At 35.5% G+C, this 22,871-nt stretch overlaps 5 protein-coding genes across 7 annotated transcripts in view; 3 read left to right on the top strand and 2 right to left on the bottom strand.

Moving 5' to 3' along the window:
- The first annotated feature begins 328 nt into the window (after window positions 1-328).
- LOC132205012 (epidermal retinol dehydrogenase 2) lies at window positions 329-8,563 on the top strand. The gene is made up of 8 exons (XM_059633819.1): window positions 329-457; window positions 4,889-5,174; window positions 6,280-6,404; window positions 6,839-6,949; window positions 7,545-7,706; window positions 8,021-8,103; window positions 8,196-8,312; window positions 8,363-8,563. Exons 2-8 carry the CDS (start codon window positions 4,889-4,891, stop codon window positions 8,460-8,462), a joined length of 984 nt encoding a protein of 327 aa, XP_059489802.1. The 5' UTR covers window positions 329-457; the 3' UTR covers window positions 8,463-8,563.
- Window positions 8,564-9,028: 465 nt separating this feature from the next.
- Window positions 9,029-10,882, top strand: LOC132205294 (polyprenol reductase). Its single transcript, XM_059634261.1, has 6 exons — window positions 9,029-9,443; window positions 9,632-9,780; window positions 9,839-10,039; window positions 10,103-10,222; window positions 10,441-10,604; window positions 10,662-10,882. The coding sequence occupies exons 1-6, from the start codon at window positions 9,238-9,240 to the stop codon at window positions 10,752-10,754; spliced, it is 933 nt and encodes a 310-aa protein (XP_059490244.1). The 5' UTR covers window positions 9,029-9,237; the 3' UTR covers window positions 10,755-10,882.
- Window positions 10,883-11,093: 211 nt separating this feature from the next.
- On the bottom strand, window positions 11,094-12,407 carry LOC132205295 (phosphopantothenoylcysteine decarboxylase). Its single transcript, XM_059634262.1, has 4 exons — window positions 12,249-12,407; window positions 11,970-12,128; window positions 11,708-11,914; window positions 11,094-11,640 (listed from the first exon to the last, which is right to left on the bottom strand). The coding sequence occupies exons 2-4, from the start codon at window positions 12,066-12,068 to the stop codon at window positions 11,359-11,361; spliced, it is 588 nt and encodes a 195-aa protein (XP_059490245.1). The 5' UTR covers window positions 12,069-12,128; window positions 12,249-12,407; the 3' UTR covers window positions 11,094-11,358.
- A 41-nt stretch (window positions 12,408-12,448) lies between these two features.
- On the top strand, window positions 12,449-15,771 carry LOC132205289 (zinc finger protein draculin-like). The gene is made up of 11 exons (XM_059634252.1): window positions 12,449-12,564; window positions 12,823-12,917; window positions 13,042-13,170; window positions 13,222-13,522; window positions 13,614-13,727; window positions 13,783-13,929; window positions 13,986-14,224; window positions 14,284-14,586; window positions 14,658-14,879; window positions 14,939-15,174; window positions 15,260-15,771. The coding sequence occupies exons 2-11, from the start codon at window positions 12,855-12,857 to the stop codon at window positions 15,651-15,653; spliced, it is 2,148 nt and encodes a 715-aa protein (XP_059490235.1). The 5' UTR covers window positions 12,449-12,564; window positions 12,823-12,854; the 3' UTR covers window positions 15,654-15,771.
- The window catches only part of LOC132205292 (ras-related protein Rab-27A), a 31,979-nt gene continuing 24,832 nt past the window's right edge, over window positions 15,725-22,871 (bottom strand). The window contains exons 1-6 of one of the 3 annotated variants that reach the window (XM_059634257.1): window positions 21,233-21,519; window positions 18,931-19,094; window positions 18,781-18,869; window positions 17,940-18,054; window positions 17,644-17,756; window positions 15,726-17,258 (exon numbers count right to left, since the gene is read on the bottom strand). In XM_059634257.1, coding sequence (XP_059490240.1) covers window positions 17,051-17,258; window positions 17,644-17,756; window positions 17,940-18,054; window positions 18,781-18,869; window positions 18,931-19,074 — 669 coding nt within the window. In that variant the 5' untranslated portion in view covers window positions 19,075-19,094; window positions 21,233-21,519 and the 3' untranslated portion in view covers window positions 15,726-17,050. Of the gene's footprint in view, window positions 17,259-17,643; window positions 17,757-17,939; window positions 18,055-18,780; window positions 18,870-18,930; window positions 19,095-21,232; window positions 21,520-22,871 lie in introns of those variants that run through there. The other 2 variants (XM_059634256.1, XR_009442683.1) reach the window with 2 other exon arrangements.

Raw genomic sequence — 22,871 nt, 5'->3', positions numbered from 1 at the left:
GTCTCAAGTTTTCTTAATTTTCTAAAAGGTGTCACATTCAACTTTTCTCAAAAACTTTTACAGCCAAGAAGCAGAAAATCGCACCAATAAAGCTCCACTCCATTTTGATAATTTGTCCGCAATTATCCTATTATAGCTGTCCACCAGGAAAAATACCTATCCTGGTTAAAAATTTTAATTTGCGTGTTAGTAGAAAACTTTTAATTATTTTACGACTGCCAAAAAGTAAGTAAAAAATGATTTTGTTTTTAAATAGAGCCTTTCACAGGCTTTCCTGCAAGATGCAGTGGCAAAAAGCAAGACGCAAGAGGGTTCTTTTTGTCTCGAAGGAGAAAGCAGCGGCGGCGGTTTGAATGCACTACTCTCGCAGCGGCCAATCTGTCTTGTGCCTCCGTCCGAATAACAACGGAAATTATATTTCTTTTCCGTTCTCCACTGCTCGCTGCATCCTCTCAAGGTAGGTCAACTTGCATGCAATTAACGTGCAGCACAGATTTAAACTTTAAACACAGAGCGAGCTTTCTGGAATTTCCTAATTTGCGTTTTTACTGCGAATAAAACTGAACCTTGTGATTTTTTCACTAATTCGGACAATGGTGTGGGTGGGCCTTTCCTGAATTATTTGTCCCACTATAATTTATGCTTAGCAGCCGTAAAAATAAAATTGCATTTTTAAAATGTACTTATATGCAAAGCTAAAAATATTTTGAATAATAAAATGTTTGTGCTGAGACAGGCTATTTTTTAATTAAAATATGAACTTTGTGTAAACCTTTTTGCACGCAAATCCGTTAAGGAATTAAAGAAAGGTCGCTTTGAAAAATATCGCATCATTTTTCTTTCGCTTTCGCTCTTAATTATCAGTGTAGAGACATAAAAAATGCTGTTGATGCTGCACTCTCACAACGCAAGTCATTTCTCGAGCAATTTTTTCGCAGTTAATGGCAGTTTAATGACGAGATGCGTTCAGGAGCTACATAATGCGAATGTGCATCAACATTATTTCAATCTAGAGCACCGCGCTTTGGAAATACCCGAGCTCTTATTCTTGAATGCTGAAATATAATTTTAAATTCCTCTAACAGAACTGGAGACCTGGTTGATTTTCAAATCATTATAGGATGCGTGGAAGCACTAGATTTTTCTCCTTGTCCGGTTTTACGACAATGATCAAAGTTTGTTGTACTTACGCTTTTGTGTGAGTTTCCAAAAGTACTGGTAATGAGACACTCCTGACAGTCCTGACATATAGTGACTTTCATGGAACACAGCTGAACTTCGACTCATAGCATGTGTTTTAAAGTTTTATTGATGATGATGATTGATGACGACTTTTGCCGATCGCCACAAAAGCAAAGGGTTGATTTTACTTCGATTGATTTTGCGCGAAATGTTTGTTTATAGTGTTCAAATACTTCACCAAAATGAGTTTTAAGCACATTTTTTTTGCGAATTAATAAGTAGAAAACCTGTGACCGGAGCCCATCATCAGATTTTTATTTCATATTTCATTAGAAGTGTTAAAAAATCCACGTCGAATAATTCTATGATTAAAAATAATTTTTGTATTAACCAGTATTAACGCATCTAAAAAAATTTATAAGCTGTATTCAGCTTTCAGAAAGCTTAAAACAACATTTTACTCAAGGGAAGAGTAAAAAGTACAGATATAAAATTCTAACGTAAACCAGAGAAAAAAGGAAAGGAGAAAATGCCGTTTTAATTATTGATCAATTATGCTCCTCCAGGCATCTGTCTAGTCTACTGGTCAGGCAGTGAACACTAAACACCAATCCACACTACGTGCAATTATGATAATGAGCAATGCACTGCTCTTATTGTGCATGAATCTCTGCATCTCTTTTTGAAAGTAGAAAGCACAAGAGTTGAAGATTCCCAATTGACGTCACATTCAGTTTTTATGAAAAAAAATTAATTTGCCACTATGACCCGCTAATTGCATTTCGTCTGAACTTTCTTCCTATCATCCGTCGATCAAGTACTTTGCGACGGACATATTAAATATAGGCATTTAGCTGTGAGCCGTTTAGTATGTGTTTCGAGTAAGTTGCTTTTTGTCTCTCATGGATCAGTAGCTGCGAACATTATTTCTCTCTCTTCTTTCTTGACTCAACACCTGCGTCGGTGTGTTCAATTTGATATCAGATGCTGCATTGAAAAAAAATCAAGACGATGCTCGGTGAGACGTGCGAGGAGAAAACACATAAATCGCGTCCTTTCTATTCCACAGTTAAATAGAACAAAGTATTATTCTTCTCGGCAATCAGCAGATGAAATGGAAAGATTGGCTTTAAATAGGCCACAAGGCGCATCATCAACTCGGCATGCTGATCTAGTTGATAAAAGAATAAGCGTCAGTAATTACATAATGAATACAAATAAAATCGCATATTTTTATATTTTAAACGAGCAATATTTTTAGGATTTATAAAATATAACAGTGCATAAGTAATTTTTTTTGCATTTAATTCAGTCTTCAATGAGGATCAGAAACCATAAAAGTGTATAATACCGTGATAAAAACCTTTGATTTACCAAAACTTCCAGACGCCGAAAACGAATAAATACATAGTAAAATTTAAAAATTAATTATAATAAAACCACACTATGGCATTATTTATTATTTTCATATGCTGAATTTACTGTAAATAATTGAATAAAACGATATTAAATAATATAAATGTCTTTATTCGTTTAACTAAGTATTTATTATATAATTAAAAATAATTTAATAGCGTAGTAAAAATGATTTTAATCTAAAGTTTGAATATTTTTTTATTATTTATGTCTTAATAATAATAAAATACAAAATGCCTACAATAATAATGCAACTAAATATAACAATTTTGATAAATTTCCTCACAAAGATTTATCATTAATGCGTTTTGCATTCCACTTTATATTTGTGGTGAATGTCAAAACTCTATGCGGATCTCCTGCTGATTGATAGATGATGATCCTTTTTAGGTAGGCGAAATAGAGAGTCGTGAATCGCAACGTGAGTTGCACTTTTTTTTTCTTACTATTCATTTTACAAGCACATTGATTAGTTTTTCACTGGGGTTTAAGAAGAAATTTGTTTTCGCATACAGATTCCTATGACGCCGGGATTAGAGCACTCGATTTCTAATCAGCTAAAACACTCTCGACTGCCAAACATGGAAGCTGATGCGAAAAAAAGATATATTGTGAGCGGCAAACAATGATTCGTTTGCTCAGATCACTTTCTCAAAGTTTGCTGAGCAATATTAACTTAGCATACAAATATATTATATATTTTTTGTTTCAAAATTTCCACACCTCACCGCAGAATGATGGAATTGAAGTCAATTAATTGTACAGTGCGCTTTCCATCTGCTGAAACAATCAATTATGGGTAGTTTTTAAAGGAAACCTCACTCTTGTTACTTTTTACTTTTGTCACTCGAGGCGTCTAAAATTGCAATTTAAAAATATGGGGCAGTGACGAACTCATAAGGTCACGCCCAGAGTGGATTTTCAAGTTGCAAGAAATGAAAAAATAAAATAACAGGCTAAATTGAAAGCAATGGAAGGTCGTGTGGTTGGGTTGTGAGAAAATTTCGTCTTCGCATCAGAGCTACAAACAATCTGCATACAGCTTTTTAAGGAACATTTTGGCTCAGGAAGCGTTCATGAACTTTTGTTGCGTAAAGTGGAAGGTTAACATTTTCTCTTAAAAAGTTGTCGACAGGATGCAGCCGTGAGAATCTTTGGTGTTACATAAGAGATGGAGATGAAGATCTCTTTAATTTCCTTTGAAGTTGCAGAAACCTGCATCCAAACTGAAATTAGAAAATTAATTTAACTGATCACGTGGTCGTAACTATGCTTTTATTAAATTCCAACTGACTGGTTAAACTTTGGGCCAATTTTAATTTGAAATTTAATTACTTTACACATTTTCACACAGTCTTTGACCTCAATTTTCAAGAAATTGTACTGCTATACAGCTGAAACAGTTTCATTATATCAAAGTGGCTTAAACCTTGAGTGACGTATATATTATGTATAAATTTTGATGAACCAACGTATTATTTCACTATGTTTTTTGCGTTTTAATACGTTGATATTACTAATGGTTTTATTGCAAGCCTCTTGTAACCTTTTTTTAACGATTTTCCTTATTATATATAATTTGTGACTTTTCTTGTTTACTCATTTGGCTATTTCCTTTTCAGCTACATGAAAAATCGTGGATATTTTATTGAAAATAAAATAATTTCAAATTGAAAGGATTGCATGAGAAACTTTTAAAATTTCAATTTCAGTGAAATAATTCACATAATTAGAATTTATATTAATTTTCTAACCACGCAAAATAGTTTAACTAATTTCACGGTATAATTTAACACGTTGCCAATTTCTTGTTCGATATGCTAGAAAATATTAACCTTCACTTGACACGCCTTTGGAAAATGCACAATTATGTAATAATATGCTTAACTCTGCTTCCTGCAAACACATTGATTATCTACCTATTAAAAGTCAATGATTAATGTTTATACTGCAAACTTCATTTCTCATTTCCGATGTTATAACTGGCTGGAATTGATCAAAACACAAAAAGATGCGTTGATTGATGTAAATTCACCTCCGCAGCTTCTCGTCCCTCTTTTATCCTTTTTATCTGCTCGCAGCGACGAAAACCTGTTTGGCAAAACCATTTTGCAAAAATCCACTCTCCGGAGATAAAACGCACCTTTCTTATAAAACAAAAAACTATGATTATGCTTCGACCCTGACCAAGCGTCAAGGTCGAGAACGACCTGATCGGCAGGGTGGGGGTCTGCGCGCCTCACATGCAGTTTTTTGGTCTCACGATTGAACGCACGCCTGTTTGCTGCAGATGCGAGCGGCGCCGCACTCAGAGCCTCGACCCGACGGCAACAGGATGGAGTCTCAGGGTGCCCGGCTGCTGCTCGACGTGTTCCTCTTCATCGCCACCTCCCTCTACTACATTCTGGAGGCGTGCTTTCTCACCCTGGTGCCGTTCAGGTTTCGCTGCGACCCCGACAGACTCAGGGGGCAGATTGCCCTGGTCACCGGCGGTGCCGGAGGCGTCGGCAGGTACCTGTGCGTCAAACTGGCTCAGAGAGGCACCACGGTGGTCATCTGGGACGTCAATGCTGAGGGTGAGTTTGTTTAAATATGCACTATATACAATTTAATTGATTTCGCGTTAAAATAAAAATTTGTAATTGCTCGCGGTAAATTTTTTTAAAGCTGTCCTGTTTTTGAATTATAAATTGAGTAATAAACTTCTTTATTATTTTGTTAACAATCATTAAAAAATAATCAATATTTCATTTATTATATTAAAATGAATTTTTATAATATATAATATTTTAGTTTATCTAATACTTTAAATTTAAATTTATTTCTTAAATTAGATGTTTTAATTCATTAACTTCAATGAAATGTAATCTATCATATATTTTGATTAGATTGTTGCACGGCATTATAAATTATTTTAACGCAGTAAAAGCGTATAACATGTTACCATATATATTTGTGCCCCACACGCGTGGGTCTAATTTTTATTTCAGAGTAATAATTGATATGATATTAAACAGATAATGAATATATTATTACATGACATATAATATATGTCAATATAACATGTTTAGCTTCTGCAGTTGTGCAGGTGTTATTTGGGATTGAGTAGTTATTATGCACTTTCATATAACATAAAGAAAATTTAAATATTTTTACTGAATTTTTCATATGAAATAATTTCCTATATAATTATCCTATATAATGTAGCTCATGGCAATAATCTTACTATTAAATTCATTTAAATATAATAATAATAATGTGAAATCCATCATACGCTTTCTGAATTGTGCAACAAATCTATTAAACAAAGTAAAGTTTATCGGGATATGTGCTTTGCATATAAATTGTTTTGGGTGGATCCATTGTGCGGTACGACCATAAGGAAATTTCGCAACCAGCTTTTTTGTGTGCCTCGCAACCTGATTACGCAGAAAAGCCCATTGTAATAAAAAAAAATTAAAGAGCTCCACTCGAATCCTTTTCTAACTTATCGTGGACCACTGGTAAAATTTTATTCGGAATTTTTGCTTGGAAAGCAAAGATGAATTTCTCCTGTCAGGAATTTACTTTTTATTCTATAAAAACTTCCTAGTCTTCCTATTTTGTTGCATGATATGATTTATGCGACGTAATGTGGAGCGATAATGTCATATTTAATCGACGATTATTGATGCACGGCAGGTATCAAGGAAACTGTAAAGGCGGTGCAAGCTGCGGGTGGAAAAGCAGTTGGCTACGTTTGCGACCTCTCGAGCCGCGCTTCCATCTACCAGACGGCTGAGCAGGTCAGACGTGAAGTTGGAAAGGTAAAAATTAATTGGCAGTGGTTTAAAACATTCGATTACGTAAATTTTAATTGGCGGATATATCAAGGTTCTCCGGTTTCTTATTATAAAAAAAGAAGAAAAAAATTACTTTTGCTAATTATTGAAAAAAAAAATTCATTTTCCATGAAAAAAATATTCTTCATCCTGGAAGCTCAAAATATTCATGTCAAGAACCTTCTCCTTTCTTCCTTTTTGTAAATTCAAATTCAAACGAGGTTAATTGCTAGTTGAAAATGAGATAAGCCCGCGCCTACATATTCAGCCTTGACGGGCAAAGCTGTTCGTTCGTCTGTGCCCTTCTTACACACCCATTCATTGCTGGCCGCTTTTGGCAGCGTTTTACAAGTTTGGCATGAGAAATGACTTCCATTGAAATTCACGTCTGTGAAATGATAATTTTGAATGTGTTTCAGGTGGACATTGTGGTCAACAATGCTGCCATGATCAACTGCAAATTGATGCTAGACATCGAGGATGACAAAATCGCAAAAACTTTCGATGTCAACATTCTTGCTCACTTTTGGGTAAAATAACTACTTTCTTATTTTAGATTACATTTATTTAATTTAAAAATTATAATTTTACATATTTTTAGTTCATTATGTAATATTTATAATTTAATTTATTAATATTCAATGAACGTTTGTAGAAACATACTCTTGCGTTGAAAGTGAATCTTAAATTAATTAAAAGTTAGCATTTCTTCTTCCCACTCATTATTGGGTAAAAATATAGTGTTTATTTTATTATATGTATCATCTATTTATATACATTACCTTAAAATATTTGAATATATAAATATAATTATTGATTCCTCTAAATGACATGGCATCAAGGAAAAAAAAATTTAAAAAAAAAACATCAGACCACTATAAAATTTTCCATGTGATTAATTTTTTCAGTGGGATATTATGAGTAATACATTCTAATAATTCCTTGAGTGAGCAGAAGCCCTAAACTAATTATAAGCTCAATGATACCGTTGTTTTGTAATTGGTCGTGGGTTTTTCGCATTTCGTGCGTGAACGTTCGCCTAAATAATTTAATTATATAGCCTCGATAGCTTGCTGGGAGCTTTTACTTTTTTCCTCCTAGATTCCATAAAATTTTTTCTTGCAGATGGCTAAGGCGTTTCTTCCCGAAATGATTAGCACGCAAAGAGGACACATTGTAACCGTGGCCAGCATCACAGGCATCCTTGGCACTCACATGTGCTCCGACTATAGTGCCACAAAGTTCGCCGCCTGCGGATTCCACGAAGTGCTCTACACGGAGCTACAGGTGCGCCGATGGAAATTTTTAACAAAAATATTTGCTCAGAGAAAATTATTTGCCCCAAATTCTTCAAAACTATGTTAACAAACACAGCCTGGCTTAAAAATTATTCTTCATTCTATAAGTTGAACAAAAAAACGAAAAAAAAATCCATTATAAATTTAATTTCTGCAAAATATTAAATTGCAAGCAAAGATTTAACAAGACGGATTAAAAATATACTCAATGCTTTAGCTATTTTAAAAATTATTATTATTTAATTTTGCAGCAAAAAAAAAAACATTTTTCAAGCCAAACTAATTTAATCATGTTTCACTTAGGTGGAAAAGAAAACAGGTGTCGATTGCACGTTAGTCTGCCCGTATCACATCAACACACCCATGTTCCAAGGAGTCAAACCCAGGTAAAACATATTTTGTGTCATTAACTTTTTTAAATTAACTTTATGTTTTAACTCACTCAAGAATATTAAAAAAATTAATATTTTTTGTTCAGGTTTAGACCTTGTTTGGAGCCAGATTACGTGGCTGAGCAGATCGTGCTTGCCATTCTCAAGAAAGAGAACTTTGTCATCTTGCCAAATATGCTCAGATGGTTCTTCCCAGTCAAATTGTGAGTTCTTAATGATGCGCAAGAAAAATAAATAAAAATCCTTGTTTCAGTTTCCTGCCGGCAAAAATGTGCTGGTCGTTAATGTACAATGTGCTGCAAACGCCGCAGTCGATGATGAAATTCAAAGGAAATGAGGAAAAGGTGGAATAAAGAGCATTTTTTAAGCAATTGTATTTTTAAGTTATTAACTATTACTGAACTGTACATTATGGTATTGCCAAAAATAAAACTGTTTAAAATCTTATTATTTTTATTAAGTGTTTTACTCTGTACCTTGCTTAAATATTATTAGATCTGTGGAAATTTTAATTTTGTTCTTACATGTAAGATATCTTTCTCGCCCTTTCTTTCATGGAATTAAAAAATATCATTTGCGCTACATAATTTATTGAGTGACTGCAATTAAATTTACAAAATATAAATGAAGATCAAAGAAAAACGAGTAATTATATCAATTATATATCTTAATTTACTGCAGCATTATGCTTATGCAATTTCGTATGCTAGTTATAATGCATAGATAAAGCAACGGAATTGTACAAACTTAAAAAAATTTCCTTCTAATTTCGATTTAAACTCTTTTGGTCCAATTAAAAGAAAAACGAATAATTGCATGTTATCAAATGGAACGCTCAAGCACACTCTTTTCGCGCCACTTAGTGCCAAATGTTTTTTTTTCATCAATCGACCAATCACAAGCCAGAAGCGAATCAAAACAACACAGAAGAGAGTTCATCCCGTTCGCCATCTCTCTCTCTGCACTTTTTTTTAAGCATACCTGAGACCTGAGATAGAAACTGGAGGTGGCAGTCAGGGTCTGATGGAAGGGAGACGTGCGTGCCTGCCGGTGAAAAGGGATTGACACGAATCCGGCCAAGTCCAATAAATTCTTCTCATCCTGTGGCTTGACTTTCCTCGGCCGAAAATGGAGCTGCCTGCGATTCTGCAGGACTTGCCCCACCTAAAGGTGATCCTGGCCATCATGACCGTGACCACCCTGGTGCTCGGATTATTGGTCAACCTGCTCGAACCCTACTTGCCCGCTTTTGTGATTCAGGCGCTGCGTTATGGAAAGTTCGCCTACAAAGGACCAAAGCAGTCTTGGATCAAACCGATTGAATTTCCCAAAAGGTTCTTTGATTTCTTTCAAATTTTCCATTGAAAATTAAAATTCAGTATGTTTGTATTATGAATGAAGCAAAAAAGGAATAGAATATTTAACCTAACTTATTAAAAAAAATCTGGAAAATTTTGCCGATATACATAATTGTGTTTTTCATCATAATTTACAATTAATTAATGTTATTTTTTCATTACAGTTACTTCAAGCACTTCTACTACTTTGCCGCCTTCTACACTTCATACATCACTTATCTGACCTTTTTTGTCTACTACGGCAATGCTTCAGTTCCCCACTGGTTCATCAAATTCCTCGACTTGCTTGCCTCAAGCAAAAGAGAAGCCACTGGTAAATTTAACTAATACACATGTCAGCCAATAAATATTAATTTTTCTATTATTTTTAGTTTCTTCAGGCCGAGTTTTAGTTGCATTGCTGCTGTTGTCTCTGCAGTGTTGGAGGCGCTTGTACGAAACAACCTGTGTCAGTGTTTTCTCGAGTGGCAAAATCAACCTTGCCCAGTATTTGGCCGGATTTTTCCACTACCTCTTTGCAGCAGCAGCAATTGTAGCCGAGGCGCCTGTTTTTGCCAGCAAAGGAAAACGAGGTCAGTAAAAGAATTAATTAAATGATTTTGAATTATGAAATTCATAATTTAATCTGTCAATAGTTTCCGAGGATGACGGCTTGAGTGCAATTTCGATTGCAGCTGTTGGAATTTTCCTGTGGGCGTTCATTCACCAATATAGGACTGCAGTTATTTTGGCCGATTTGAGGAAAGATGGAAAAGGTGTGAACAGTGAGAATTCAAATATGCAGTGCAGGAGTCTTTTAATATTAAAGAAAATTAATAATAAAAAATAAAAAAATTAATTGCCGTTCCCATTACCCCGCGAACATTATGATGTGTGTCACCTGCTATTTGATATTTGGAAAAGTTAGTCTATCCGCCGTGGAATAGCTCATTGTCGAAAAATTGACCTAAAGATGCTTAATGTTTCTTTTTAGGCAAAGTAGTGACGACCAAACACAGAATTCCTGAGGGAGACTGGTTTGAGGCCGTGTCATCCCCACACTTGCTGGCAGAAATTTTGATGTATTTAACCTTAACCATGCTGCTATGGAATAACACCTGCTGGCTCTTCATTTTGGTCTGGGTCCTTGTTAATCAGGTATTTTCCCTTGGATCTCCTCCAGATTTCAACTTAAATTCTTTTAAAATGTTTCAGATTGAAACGGCCTTACTGAGCCACTGGTGGTACAAAGATACTTTTAAAGATTATCCAAAAGAGAGGAGAGCACTTATTCCGTGGATATTTTAGTTCCTTTCAATTCCTATATATTGGTGTCACAAAGACTGATGAGTTCATCAATGCTTGAATAATTTTGCGTAATTTTGTATTATATTTTTAATTGTGTTTGCATTTATAAATATTTTATTTTGATATTATTTAAAAATAATTTAATTTCCTGAATTCCTATGTGTGTGATTTAAAATAATTTGATGAAATGCTAATCGCAGCCACGTCTTAATTGAGGGCAATTTAGCTCTCACATTCACTTGGCACCAATCAGCCAATTGCCGTTCTATAAATAGCAGATCGACTTTTTGTGTGAAGTAAACAAGTTACAATTGGATTTAAATAAAAAAAAAATTAAGGATTAAGCAGATATTTTATTCTTCACGGGATATCAAACTTTCAAATAATGGTTTTATAAACAATTATCAAGTATCACAGGAGGTTTTCCTCAAAGTTTAATGGTACTTTAAGTCTTACGTAAGGAAGGTTTTTGGTGACTAGGTCATGCTCTGCAGACAAACTGGTTTTGGACCCTTGGTTCAGGTAATAAAATTAAGGGAATTAAAGTCACACACACACAAAACAGGCACAATTTGTTAATGGTGTTAGTTTGGGGAAATGAAAATCAGTGGAAATAATCGCTCATGATTCTCTCTATTTTGTAAGTGATAATTTTTTCAATTATGGTGTCAACTTCGGCCATGGCGCCTTCTCCTTTGTCACCACACATGAGCTGCTTGGCAACTGGTGGGATTTCTGAGTAGCCCCAGCTGATGAGGGTTTCGACTTGTTTCTTTGTGACTGGGTGGTTCCACATATTTGTGTTCATGGCAGGGGCGAAAATGGCTGGTTTTTTGCCAAGAGGCCACGCTCGAGCAACACATGTAGCTAAATTATCACAAAGACCCTGAAAAATAAATAAATAATAAATTCCATTATGTAAAAAAAATTAAATTCAAATATAAATAATTTACGTTGGCTAATTTCGCCAGAGTATTTGCACTGGCCGGAGCTACAACCATCATGTCGGCCCACTTCATGAGGTCAATGTGTAAGACTGGATCGCCCCTCTTATTCCAGGAGGCCCATTCGTCTTTGTCTCTGAAAACCTTGACGTCCTCTGGCATTTCAGTCTCACACTCTAAGAAATTGGCCGCCGAGTCTGTGGCGACCACACGAACCTAAAAATAATTCAAGCTTTGATGCAAAAAAATTCGGATTAAGAACATTCCTTACAAGAACTTCATGGGCCATGAGCTGCTGACACAAAAGAGGCACCTTCAGGGAGGCGACGCTTCCTGTGCAAAGGACAAGGACGTGGTACTCGAACGACATCCTCTTGCTTGTTTCTCGCACGAACAACCGACGGACAATGAGTCTCAACGAGCCAATGAACTGTGAAAAGAAGGCACGGATGAGTGCAATGAGAAATATAAAAATAGTCCCTTCTTGCGTGCCGTAACATTATAATTGCATCGCGGTGTGGGAAAATTTCTAGGTCGAGAATTTCTTTACCTGGCTGACTCTTTGGATAAAACCTCGACAAAAGCCTTCAATTTTCTTGAAATAGTTTTGCAAAAGTTCTGATCACAAATTGCCGTTCTGTAAAATCAACAAGTTTATACACCCGAATTCTTGAGTGTTAAATTCCCAGACAAAAATAAACACACCGACAAAAAGATCCGAGAGGGTGAATCATATGATTTGGAACTTTGCGCCACTCTGCACCAATCAGCGCTCGAATTTCGTATCACGTGATACCAATAAGTGGGCTGGGCATCTAAACAAAAACAAAAAGCCGCTGCAAAAAGCAGAGGAAAATGAAGAATTGGTATTTTATTTATTTTTTTAATATTTATGCTTTTGATGAAATTTATCAGAATAATTTTAAATTGTCGGATACAAATTTTGAAAAGATTTAAGTGATCAGTTTAATTATGCAATATAAGTCTACCTTCATTACATATATTTTTTCGATCGATCTTAAAAAGGTTTTTAACAGAAGACAAGTTTATCTTATTTATCATCATTGATATTTAATATTTATTTAATGACTTAATAATTAAAATTTTCATTCTGATATATTTAGAAAATTCTCTTTGATGATCAGCAACGTTTAAAATGCCACAGCATCCAGAGGTAGCCAGCTCACTTTTGAGACTCTTCACAGAGCTGTTATCATTTGTGAGTTTTAAGATTTAAAAGTTTTAAAAATTATTTTACTCTTTATTGTTTTATGCAGTTTTATGTTTAATTAATATTTGGATTTTATCACAACAAATTAAAATTTCTAACGTTTTCTGTGCAGTTCAAAGATGTTGGATATCTGGGCACTTATTCACTCACCTTTGCCCACGGCGACAACATTTCCCAAGGGACAGGGTGGTACGATGATGTTTCAAAACAGAAATTCCATAGCATTATGCTGGACATCAAGGTATTTGCATCATTAAATAAAAATACTGAACTAAACTTTTGTATTTAATAGGTTCTCATACAAGACTGGGAGCAAAGTTGTTTGGAAAAGGAAATTCACAAACTTGTGAGCTCAAAAGAAACGTCTCCTGCACCTCCAGAAGACGATTTTCACTTAGACGATGACTTTGAAGAAGAGGAGATTGAGAAAGAGAGCAAGGTGGAGACAACTCTGCTGAAGCAAGCAGTTTTTCCTGAAATCTGCAATAAGTTGGAAGAGTTCGAGGAAAAGCCTTCAAGATTCGAATGCGAGCAGTGCCAAAAGACGTTTACGACTAAAGCTCATTTGCGGAGACACATTCAAGCCCACTCAGGTATTTTAATTAGTTTTAACTGCAATTTAATCAAAAATATTAAATAATATATTAAGTAATTTATTTTCAAAATTATCGATTTTATTATCAGGTCGTCGAATGTTTCAATGTGATTTGTGTAGCAAATGCTACGCAGCCAAACAAGGGTTGATGGCGCACCTGTTGCGAGAGCACAATTTAAGCACTGGAGATTCGCATTCCTGTGGTAAATTATTGAATGGACTAAAATTTGGCAGAATTTTAATTTCACTTAAATCTAGATATCTGTGGAAAATCTTTTGCTTTTCGAGCAGCTCTGACAAAACACAATCTCAGCCACGGAAACAACAAGCATTTCTTCTGCAGCATTTGCCACAAAGGCTTCACACAAAAGGTTCACAGAGACGCTCATTTTGCTCTCCATACTGGTAATATAATATAAAATTAAAAAAATAATAATAATAACTTGCATTATTTCTATCAGGAGCATTGCCATTTACTTGCCCTCACTGCCAAAAGAAATTCGCCCTCATGTCCAAACTGAACAAACACATAGTCATTCACGAAGAGCCCAAATTCGAGTGCAGTATCTGTAATAAAAAATTTGCACGAAACTTCAGCCTCCAACAGCATCTGAAGCTGCATGAAAATAATAAACCGTTCAGTTGCAACACCTGCGGAAAGTCTTTCATCACAAAATATAAATTGGACATCCACCAGCAGGTATATTTAAACTTTAACATTTTCAAACACATATATATAAAAAATAATTATTTAAACAGAACCATATCGTTGGTCTAAAACATATGTGCGACATTTGTGGGTCGCAATTCCGGCAGAGGACAACTTTAGTTTTGCACATTCGGAGGCACACAAAGGAAGGTCTGCACACGTGCAACATTTGCCAGAAAACATATGTGAAGCAGTATGACCTGCAGAGGCACATGCTCAGCCATTCATTTTCAAGAGACTTTTTGTGCGACGCCTGCGGCAAAGACTTCAAGAGCCCTTGGGACCTAAAAGAACATAGACTTAAAGTTCATCTCGGATTTGAAACAGCTAAGAAAAAGAAGACTGGCATGAAGGTAGCTTTTTATCAATCGAAAACCTATGCAAAAAAAATCAAATTTCATTATCTACATTATTTTAATTTTAGCTATACTCATGCAAGTTTTGCCCGAAGCAATTTAAAACAACCAGTAGACTTTCTACTCACAAACGACAACACTTAGAAGAACCAAGATTTTGTTGTCAGACGTGTGGCAAACGATTCCATCGATCGGATGTGTACAAACAGCACCTATTTCTTCATACCGGGACCAGGCCTTATCATTGTGACAAATGTGACAAAACGTTTGCCTCCAGTACAACCTTCAAGGTAAAATTATTAAAAAAAAATTTTAATAATATTTTTTTTTAATTAACACCTGTTTTTAGGCACACATGTTGGTGCACAACACGAATGCAGCTCTACTTGCTTGTGATATTTGCCATAAAACATACCGTCGTCGAAACTCTCTCAACGCTCACATGAAAAAACATTCATCAAATGAAACAGCCAGCTTCAGGTGCCATATCTGCCAAATGCAGTTCGAATCAAAGATTAGTCTTGGCAGCCACCTGAAAGATCATGTTGAGGACAAACCGTTCCCTTGCTTACTATGCAATAAGAGGTACTTTCTTTTAATTATAATTAAAAATTTTACATTTAATTGTTGAATTAATTAAAAATATTCACATGATTGAAATTTTCTGCAGGTACAAAACAAAAAAGCATCTAAAAGAGCACTCGCGGAAAGCACACCAAGACGAGCCAGCAGTCATCACAGCCCCCATGCCTGAAATCCAAGTCGATCTTGGGCTGGAAGCAAATTTCGAGACCGCTGCTTTTGGTCTCAGTCAGCAAAACCAGTTTGTTGGTGCTGAGGAAATGCAGACCTTCAGCCCAATTCAAGATCTGGAAACCCTTCGCATCCTTCAACAATTGACTGAGGGTGAAGCTGCTCCTGCCAGTCCAAACCCGCCTCCCTCAAACGAGCAGAACTTCCTGCTGCAGTGCGTCGAAGAGACAATTTTGGCCGACGCACCAAACTTGCTTGCGGATCTATCAAATTCCCTTGCGACGTTGCCCACTGATGGAAACTTATTGTGAAATTTAAATGATCTCAAGAGTGGGAAAGTTAATGTATTTATTTTTTTTTCTCCTAGACAAAATAATACTTCCTTAAATAAAAAAAACTGATTTCTTGATCATTGTATACAGCAGATAATTGCGGCTTTTATTTTTCACCGTTCATCATTTTGTTTGTATATAATAGCATTTTTACATATCTTATGTATTTCAATTAAATAATCCACACAGTATAATATATAGTATATTTTCACAGGATAAGCAGCAATCAAAATGATGCTGCTGACTTCACAGAGTTCATAAGTTTTCAGATAAATAGAGTCGGAATAGCAACAAGTGTATATTATAGTATATTTTTTCATAATTTGTCAAAAATTAGCAGCAGATCGAACATTCTCTAAAAATTTTTTTGAGAATTCTTGCGCAATACAACATGTAATAAATTGATATGCATGCATGAAAACAGTCCATATATATATATTTTGGATTAATTATGAAATGCCAAAAAATTGAGAAGTTGGATAGCACAGTAAAGTGCCTTAGCCTTAAATTGAATATCATTTTGGAATTTTAATGTGAAGAATTTATTTTCAAGAGCAGCTTAAGTAAAGCTTTTTAGTAGTAGAATAATTATTCTTCATTAGTGTTAGAAAAGGATTAACAAGGAGGTAAGACGAGGCGCAGAATAAGCCGGAAGAGAAACAGGGGAGTTTCAAGAGTAGATCATTTAAATACTATAAACCAGCAGTGGCAGCGCTTCAGCAGTTTCTTAACTTTAATGGAATGTCCTTGAAGTTAGTGTGGAACGTTTTGCTCCATACTTTAAGAATTTCAAATAAATTGATATAAAAGAGGCTTAAATTAAATTCTTTTAATTGAGAATTTTCGATTGATTATGAATTTGCGTAAGGAATTTTTTGAAGCTCTTAAAAATTTCCGAGTTATTTAATATTTATATATACTATTAATTTCGGTTTTTAATATTTTTTAATATATTCTTAAATGCTTCTTTGTACAAAGGGCACATTTTGGTTCTTGTTCAACTATGTATCACCTCAATTTCAGATTTTTTTTCAAGTGCAAGTAGTTGAGAAGGTTATTTAAATTTAAATGCATGTATTAGAGTTTAGTACAAATATTTCAAACAACACTTCATCAATTCACACAAATATACAAATACGTATGAATTTACTTTTAAAGCTCTTCAACTGTCACACCAACAACATAAAATTTGGCCTGATATTTATTCAATTGATTTTCTTTTCAACACAACAAAAGTTGCAGAATACATGAATATTTTGCTTCACAAGTTTGATTCATATTCTAAATAATTATACAATATTTAAGTCTTACCGTTAAAGCAGGGGAAATCATTATCATACAAGTCAGGGTGGAGTCACTTGTTAAGAGGGAATTGTTCAGCACGAAGAACAGCGCGACTTTTCTCCATTCTCGGAGCTCCAGTCATTGAGGTCCTGACCAGGTCGAGGAAGTCCTCGACTCCCTCTGACAAAAGGTGGCTGTTCCAATGAGTGCTGCATGCGCTTCATCACCATGTCCACCAGAAGCTCCACGGCTTTGGCAACGTTTTGACCTGAGGCTGCACTTGTTTCCATATAAACCAATCTGAAAATACAATATTTTGATTATTATAAAAATTTAAAAAAAGCAGCATGTAAAATTTAACTAGAACATTCATGATGAACAATGAACATAAACAGCTTCATATTAATTTCTTTTACGATCAATGACCTTTTTTTATAATAACAAATTTAAGGACTTATATAATACTAATTTTTAAAATTTTAAAAAGCAGGAAAATCTGATAGAAAAAATGAAAGCATTTGCAATTTTTCATCATAGATATCATAATGTGAAATAAAAATGAAAAATTATAACTTTATTATTTTTAATGAATTAATAATGTAGCTCTTATATTTGTACAGTTGCATATATTTTGCAACCAGTCTTGAATTCATGCATAAAAGATGAAACTCGCACTCCCTCTTACCCGTATCTCCTGGCAGTTTCCCGTGCACGCTCCTCGCTGATGACCCTTTCCTCCTCGAGATCAGCCTTGTTGCCGCACAAAATGACATCTGGGTCGTCACAGTAAGCGTGCGTCTGGCACAAATGAACAAAACTGTGTGTAAGCTTTTGACGTGGACAATCTAATGATACAAAAGTGTATGAAAAGAAAACAACTCTCGAGGGCGACGGGCGCTGAGAGTGCAAGTGTGTGCGCAAGTGAAGTGTGTGTATTACGTGAGCAGAAAAAAAGAGTCATGTGTTGGCACAAATGCTTACCTTTAGTTGGTCCAGCCAGTTGCGGATGGAGACAAAGGACTGCTCGTTGGTGATGTCAAACAAGAGCAGAAATCCCATCGAGTCGCGGTAGAAGGCGGTTGTTAAACTGCGAAACCTAATTGGGGGAAAAAAAACTTTTTACTCCGCAGAGATTAGACAGAGGGTGGAAAGAAGATAGATCGTTTGAAGAGTGAAAGCGGAAAAAGGAAAAACGCACTTCAAAGTAAACCCCTGGTAGAGAGCCGAGTTGAATAAACACACAAGGGAAGAAGTGGTCTTCAGAACTCGATTTAGTCTTTACGCATCGCAGCCGGTTTAATTCGTTTTGGGAGCAACTTCTTTAGGCTGGATTGTTGACTTTGAAAATTTTCATCTCCAAAATAGTAACATTTATATGATCAAACTTACAATAATTTCAATGAAAAGGGGCTTGTGGTGTATTATCAAAAATTGTGCATTGAGAAATTTTCCGTTAAAGCCTCAAATGTAAATTTTGATTAATTTTTTCAATATAATTGTAGTGAGATATGAAGTTGGTTAGATGGACTTAGATGAAATTTTCATTGTTTAAGACGGAACTAATCAGAGAAAAATTTCAAAGAATTCCCATGAAAGAATTAAAAAAAATCTCTGCAATGATCATATTTATATTTATCATTAGAACGACAAATACAAGATTTTCATTTACAAAAAAAAAAATCAATCTGTAATCACCCCTTTATTAAAATTTTTTATAGTTATTCCGTTTAAAATTTTTACTTTCAATTGAAAAGATAATGTTAAAAAAAATCAAAATTAAAAATATTTGGGGTGTTTCATAGCAGAAAATAAATCATTTTACCGTTCTTGTCCAGCTGTGTCCCAAAGCTGCAAATGAATGCGTTGACCTCTTTGACTAAGAAACCCATCCTCTGTAGGTGGTCTATAAATCTGCACCAAAAAGTAAATATTAATTCACAAAAAAGATTTCCTCATCACTTTGAAAACTGACCAGCCTTTTCTCCCGAAAGTCGATGCCGACCGTCGAAATAAACTTCTCGTGGAACACGTTATCTGAGTACTGGAAGAGGAAGCTCGTCTTGCCAACGCCGGAGTCGCCGAGGGCCAGGAACTTCAGCAAGTAGTCGTAGTCCATCGCGAGGACTCGGGTGGCCCCTGCGAAGAAAAAATGATAAAATTTTTAGAGGCAATTAATTTTGGCTGTAAAAGAGGGTTTAGTGGCTTTTTGATCTCTCGACGGCGGAAAAGCAATTTTCGCTTCTTTTATTACGGCGACGCACTTTGCCTCCGGCAAGAAAGCGGAGTTAATCTATTCGCAAAGCTTCTTACAGGTGAAAAATAAGCCCAAGTGGAGGGACGGATATTGCGCTGAGGATTCTGCAGCAGCACGACTCATCTACTTTGTGAGCGCGGGGTGACGTCACTTGGTGGTTGTTGTGATGCTCCGTGTGCGAGGGAGGAGGACGACGACGAAAGAGATGCTGATAATAAAAAAGTAGACCGACTACATCGAGGGAGAATACAAATGAAAAAAGGAGAACGCGGCGCCAAATATAACGACAACCCACGCATTCTGTCAATACCAAAAGGGATAGAAAAGGAAAAATGCGCGCAAATTGACGCAGAGCGTTCTGGAAATTGTGTAGGCGGTACTTTATCTTTTTGCAATAAATCAAGGTAGTGGAAATTCCTCATGAGATTAATTGGGAAAACAATGTTAGTTAACTTAATTGAATTAGAAGTTATTAAATCAAAATTTCTTAAAATTGACAGTTTGAATAAAATTAAGCTTTTTTTAAATAATTTTATTTAATTAAAAAACTTTTTATATTTAACTGTTAATTAAGAAATTTTATAGACAATAAATTATTTTCATGTTAATGCGAAATATTGGCCTCTATGTAAAAATATTTTACTTATTATACTTTTTTTTATTAAAATGCATTTTGGAACGTCTGTTTAAAGTAAATCAATATTAGACCACAAAAAAGTGACCTATAAATTTTGATTTCAAAACTCTACACGCAGCGCAGGCGGATTGTAATAATTCATCGTCAGTTTGAATTAACGCTGCAATCTCTGCAGCTACGTGGCACCGAGTTGCTACAAGCAATCCGAGCGTATTCCCTCTGGGAGTGTGTCCTATACAGCACCCCTGTGGTCCATGATATAAAACAAGGTTGCCGAGAGCGAGAAGTACGAGCTGTTGTAATTCAGAACTCTAATTTACAAGCAGAAGCGGAGATTAGAATAAAACTAAGCACACGCGAGAGAAGTCAAAGTGAAAAAGGGGTTGAGCGATTATGCAACACGCTGTTCACCCGTGCCGACCGGGGTGCATAACCGAGTTATCTCTCACATCAGTGTGGAACACAGATTTCATCAGAATGTAAAACGAGCGAATCGTTAACTTTATAACCATAACTTTATAACCAGTGTAGTCAGTATACTTAACTATTTTAATATTTTATAGAGGAAAATCTAATGAAACCAAGATGAGAAAAAATATAAATAAATGAGAATCAAATATTTGACGGCCTTATTTAACTAATTTTTATTAAAATAAAGATTGCAAATAAACGTTTGACAAAAGATTTAGCATTTTATTGTGTTTATTTGTAAAAACTATTTAAATTTAAAAAAACCAAACTGTACTTGAGAGGGAAACATTGAATTGTCGGACGAAAAGGGTAGATTTTGCTCAAACTTCCTCGACCAAAAATACTCCATCCACCACGTCAATTGAAGGAATGGTGATTACAAGTTTTTCAATCGAATGAAAATTAATAGTAAAAAATAAATATGTATGAATAAAATCACTCCGTTTTCAGATTTTTTTTACTCCTTAGAATCACAGCGTTAATGAATTGCTAATGATATATATAATTTTTGGTTACATTTCTTTCAATTTATTTTTTGGAAAAGCATAGTTACGCTATATCAATAATAAGGTACTTCTTTAATTGCAGAAAACCTATTTTATTTCCCTCTTTTTTTTCTACATAATTAATTCCCTGATTAGGGTTTTGTTTTAAATCATATTTATTTTTTCTTTTTTAAGTGGATAGAAAAACTTCTTAACCTGTATCATATTTTGCCTTACAAAAAATGAAAGATTTTTAATTCACCCCTATCGAGCGATTCCGCGCCAAAACCGACCACGTCAGAAGAGATCGGACGAGTCAATTGACGGCGCAAAGGGCCCGGATGCGACACCACTGTAAATGATTTCGGCGGTTTACGCACGGGTTGAGCCTGCACAGCTGGGGTCGGGGGTGGCAATAGTCACTCACCGGAACAATATCGGCCCTCGGAAGAAGGACCTGTTGCACCTGTTGGCAGGCGAGGAGCGGCGGCGGCGGCGGGCGGCTGACGGCTGAGCCCACCTGGCGCTATCGCAGGTGCATGGCTGATTATTTTAAATGTTCCGAATGAGGGTCTGCGTTTTGTGTCGGCGGCGGCGGCGGCGAATGCTCCGACACTACTCGCACTGACACACGGGCGCACGGCGTGCCTGAATCGATAGCAGCACCGCCGCCTGTGGGTCGACGAGGCTGTTGCGCCTTCTGTGCTGCTGCATCGAAACGATTCTCTCTGCGACTAACTCTATCTCTCGCTCTTTTCTGCTCAGCCCGCCCCAGCCTATCGATCTCCGCACCCCCGTCCCGATGCCGCAGCCGCACCCCCCTCCTGCCCTTTTCCTGCGCTGACCTCGGCACTGCCAGCGCAAGCCAAAATTAGCCCAATTTGCATCTCGTCCGCCACCGTCCCTGGCTAATTGTGTTTCTGCCGAAAATCTACCCTTTTTTCCTTCTCGGAACGTGCAGGAAATTTGAGATGGAAATAAAAGAGCGTTCACATGTAAACAGACATACCCCAAAGGAAAATAAACAGAAATCCCTTGCTTGGTGGAAAACAAGAGAAAATTCCACTGTGAGGCAAAGAGAGGTATGACGTTTACATTTCATGACGTCGCACATGTCAAAAATATAATTCTGGCTTACAGACGTATATTTAGACCAGTTGACACTAACGATGGGGGAAGGAAGAATTGATGTTAATTATACGACTGTAATTATTTTTGATGATAAATTTATGTGGCATGATTAAAATACATTTCAGCTTTATACATTATTTTCAATTTTCTGTTCTTGTATCTCTCCTGGCAATCAAATTTCCAATCATCATTATTCTGCATAGTTATGCAAAATGAGAACATTTCTCAATTTTTATTTAATATTTATACTAGCCAGATCATTCTTGCAAGAAGTTTTGCCAGTTAAAAGTTTATTTCTCTTGCAAATTAAGTCTGTTGCAATATTGGAACAAATAATATATATACATTTTTGAGTAAAAAACTTTTAATTTTCAATAAATTACTATCATTATTAGAAATTAGAGCATTACTTAATTTGCGCAAATTTTTAAAATGATCTTGATAGTTAATTTAGGTATCTTCAATAATATATATTTTTTTTTCAATCAAATAATTGGTAAAAAAAAAGAACATTTCAACTAAATTGGAACTGATATTCAAACTATTTTGGAAAAATTCTTTCCACTTTATATCTTGTCTTTAAAAACTGTGTTTTCCCATCCATTTTTATTCTTTATTTTTATGTATAACAATAATGGAGCAATTTGAATTAAATTCATTAATCGCTATTTTTTTCAAACCTTAGAAATAAAAAACCTTTGATTTGAAATGCAGAAAAAGTAAAAGTAAAGTTTATGGCATTAAATTAAGCCGCGTGCATTAATTGAAGCGAACAATAAGTTCATTCCCCGTTAGAGCACGTGCATTCCAGATCTTTGATAAGTTGCCGCCACAGGTGTCAATAGGCACCGATGCAGCTTTTTCCATTGCCCTTCTGGCGGCCAAATGTGCAGCACAAGAGCGCAACAAGGATAAATTATGGGCAAGGCCTGCAC

Source organism: Neocloeon triangulifer, unplaced genomic scaffold, assembly GCF_031216515.1.
Source record: "Neocloeon triangulifer isolate White Clay Creek 2 clone unplaced genomic scaffold, ASM3121651v1 ptg000002l, whole genome shotgun sequence".
In the NCBI taxonomy this organism is placed as follows: domain Eukaryota; kingdom Metazoa; phylum Arthropoda; class Insecta; order Ephemeroptera; family Baetidae; genus Neocloeon; species Neocloeon triangulifer.
The sequence above is the reverse complement of the archived record's forward strand: the minus strand, read 5'-3'. Positions and strand labels throughout refer to the sequence as shown.

What these genes read in the sequence shown, in the direction of transcription:
- LOC132205012 (XM_059633819.1), top strand. Translation starts at nt 4,889, where the DNA reads ATGCGAGCGGCGCCGCACTCAGAGCCTCGACCCGACGGCAACAGGATG. An exon ending in CTGGGACGTCAATGCTGAGG is followed by an intron (nt 5,175 to 6,279) that starts GTGAGTTTGTTT and finishes GATGCACGGCAG; the next exon opens with GTATCAAGGAAACTGTAAAG. An exon ending in TTCCAAGGAGTCAAACCCAG is followed by an intron (nt 8,104 to 8,195) that starts GTAAAACATATT and finishes TTTTTTGTTCAG; the next exon opens with GTTTAGACCTTGTTTGGAGC.
- LOC132205294 (XM_059634261.1), top strand. Translation starts at nt 9,238, where the DNA reads ATGGAGCTGCCTGCGATTCTGCAGGACTTGCCCCACCTAAAGGTGATC. An exon ending in CCGATTGAATTTCCCAAAAG is followed by an intron (nt 9,444 to 9,631) that starts GTTCTTTGATTT and finishes TTTTCATTACAG; the next exon opens with TTACTTCAAGCACTTCTACT. An exon ending in TTTGAGGAAAGATGGAAAAG is followed by an intron (nt 10,223 to 10,440) that starts GTGTGAACAGTG and finishes GTTTCTTTTTAG; the next exon opens with GCAAAGTAGTGACGACCAAA.
- LOC132205295 (XM_059634262.1), bottom strand. Translation starts at nt 12,068, where the DNA reads ATGTCGTTCGAGTACCACGTCCTTGTCCTTTGCACAGGAAGCGTCGCC. An exon ending in TCATGGCCCATGAAGTTCTT is followed by an intron (nt 11,915 to 11,969) that starts GTAAGGAATGTT and finishes AATTATTTTTAG; the next exon opens with GTTCGTGTGGTCGCCACAGA. An exon ending in CTCTGGCGAAATTAGCCAAC is followed by an intron (nt 11,641 to 11,707) that starts GTAAATTATTTA and finishes TTTATTTTTCAG; the next exon opens with GGTCTTTGTGATAATTTAGC.
- LOC132205289 (XM_059634252.1), top strand. Translation starts at nt 12,855, where the DNA reads ATGCCACAGCATCCAGAGGTAGCCAGCTCACTTTTGAGACTCTTCACA. An exon ending in AAAAGAAGACTGGCATGAAG is followed by an intron (nt 14,587 to 14,657) that starts GTAGCTTTTTAT and finishes TTTTAATTTTAG; the next exon opens with CTATACTCATGCAAGTTTTG. An exon ending in CCTCCAGTACAACCTTCAAG is followed by an intron (nt 14,880 to 14,938) that starts GTAAAATTATTA and finishes ACCTGTTTTTAG; the next exon opens with GCACACATGTTGGTGCACAA.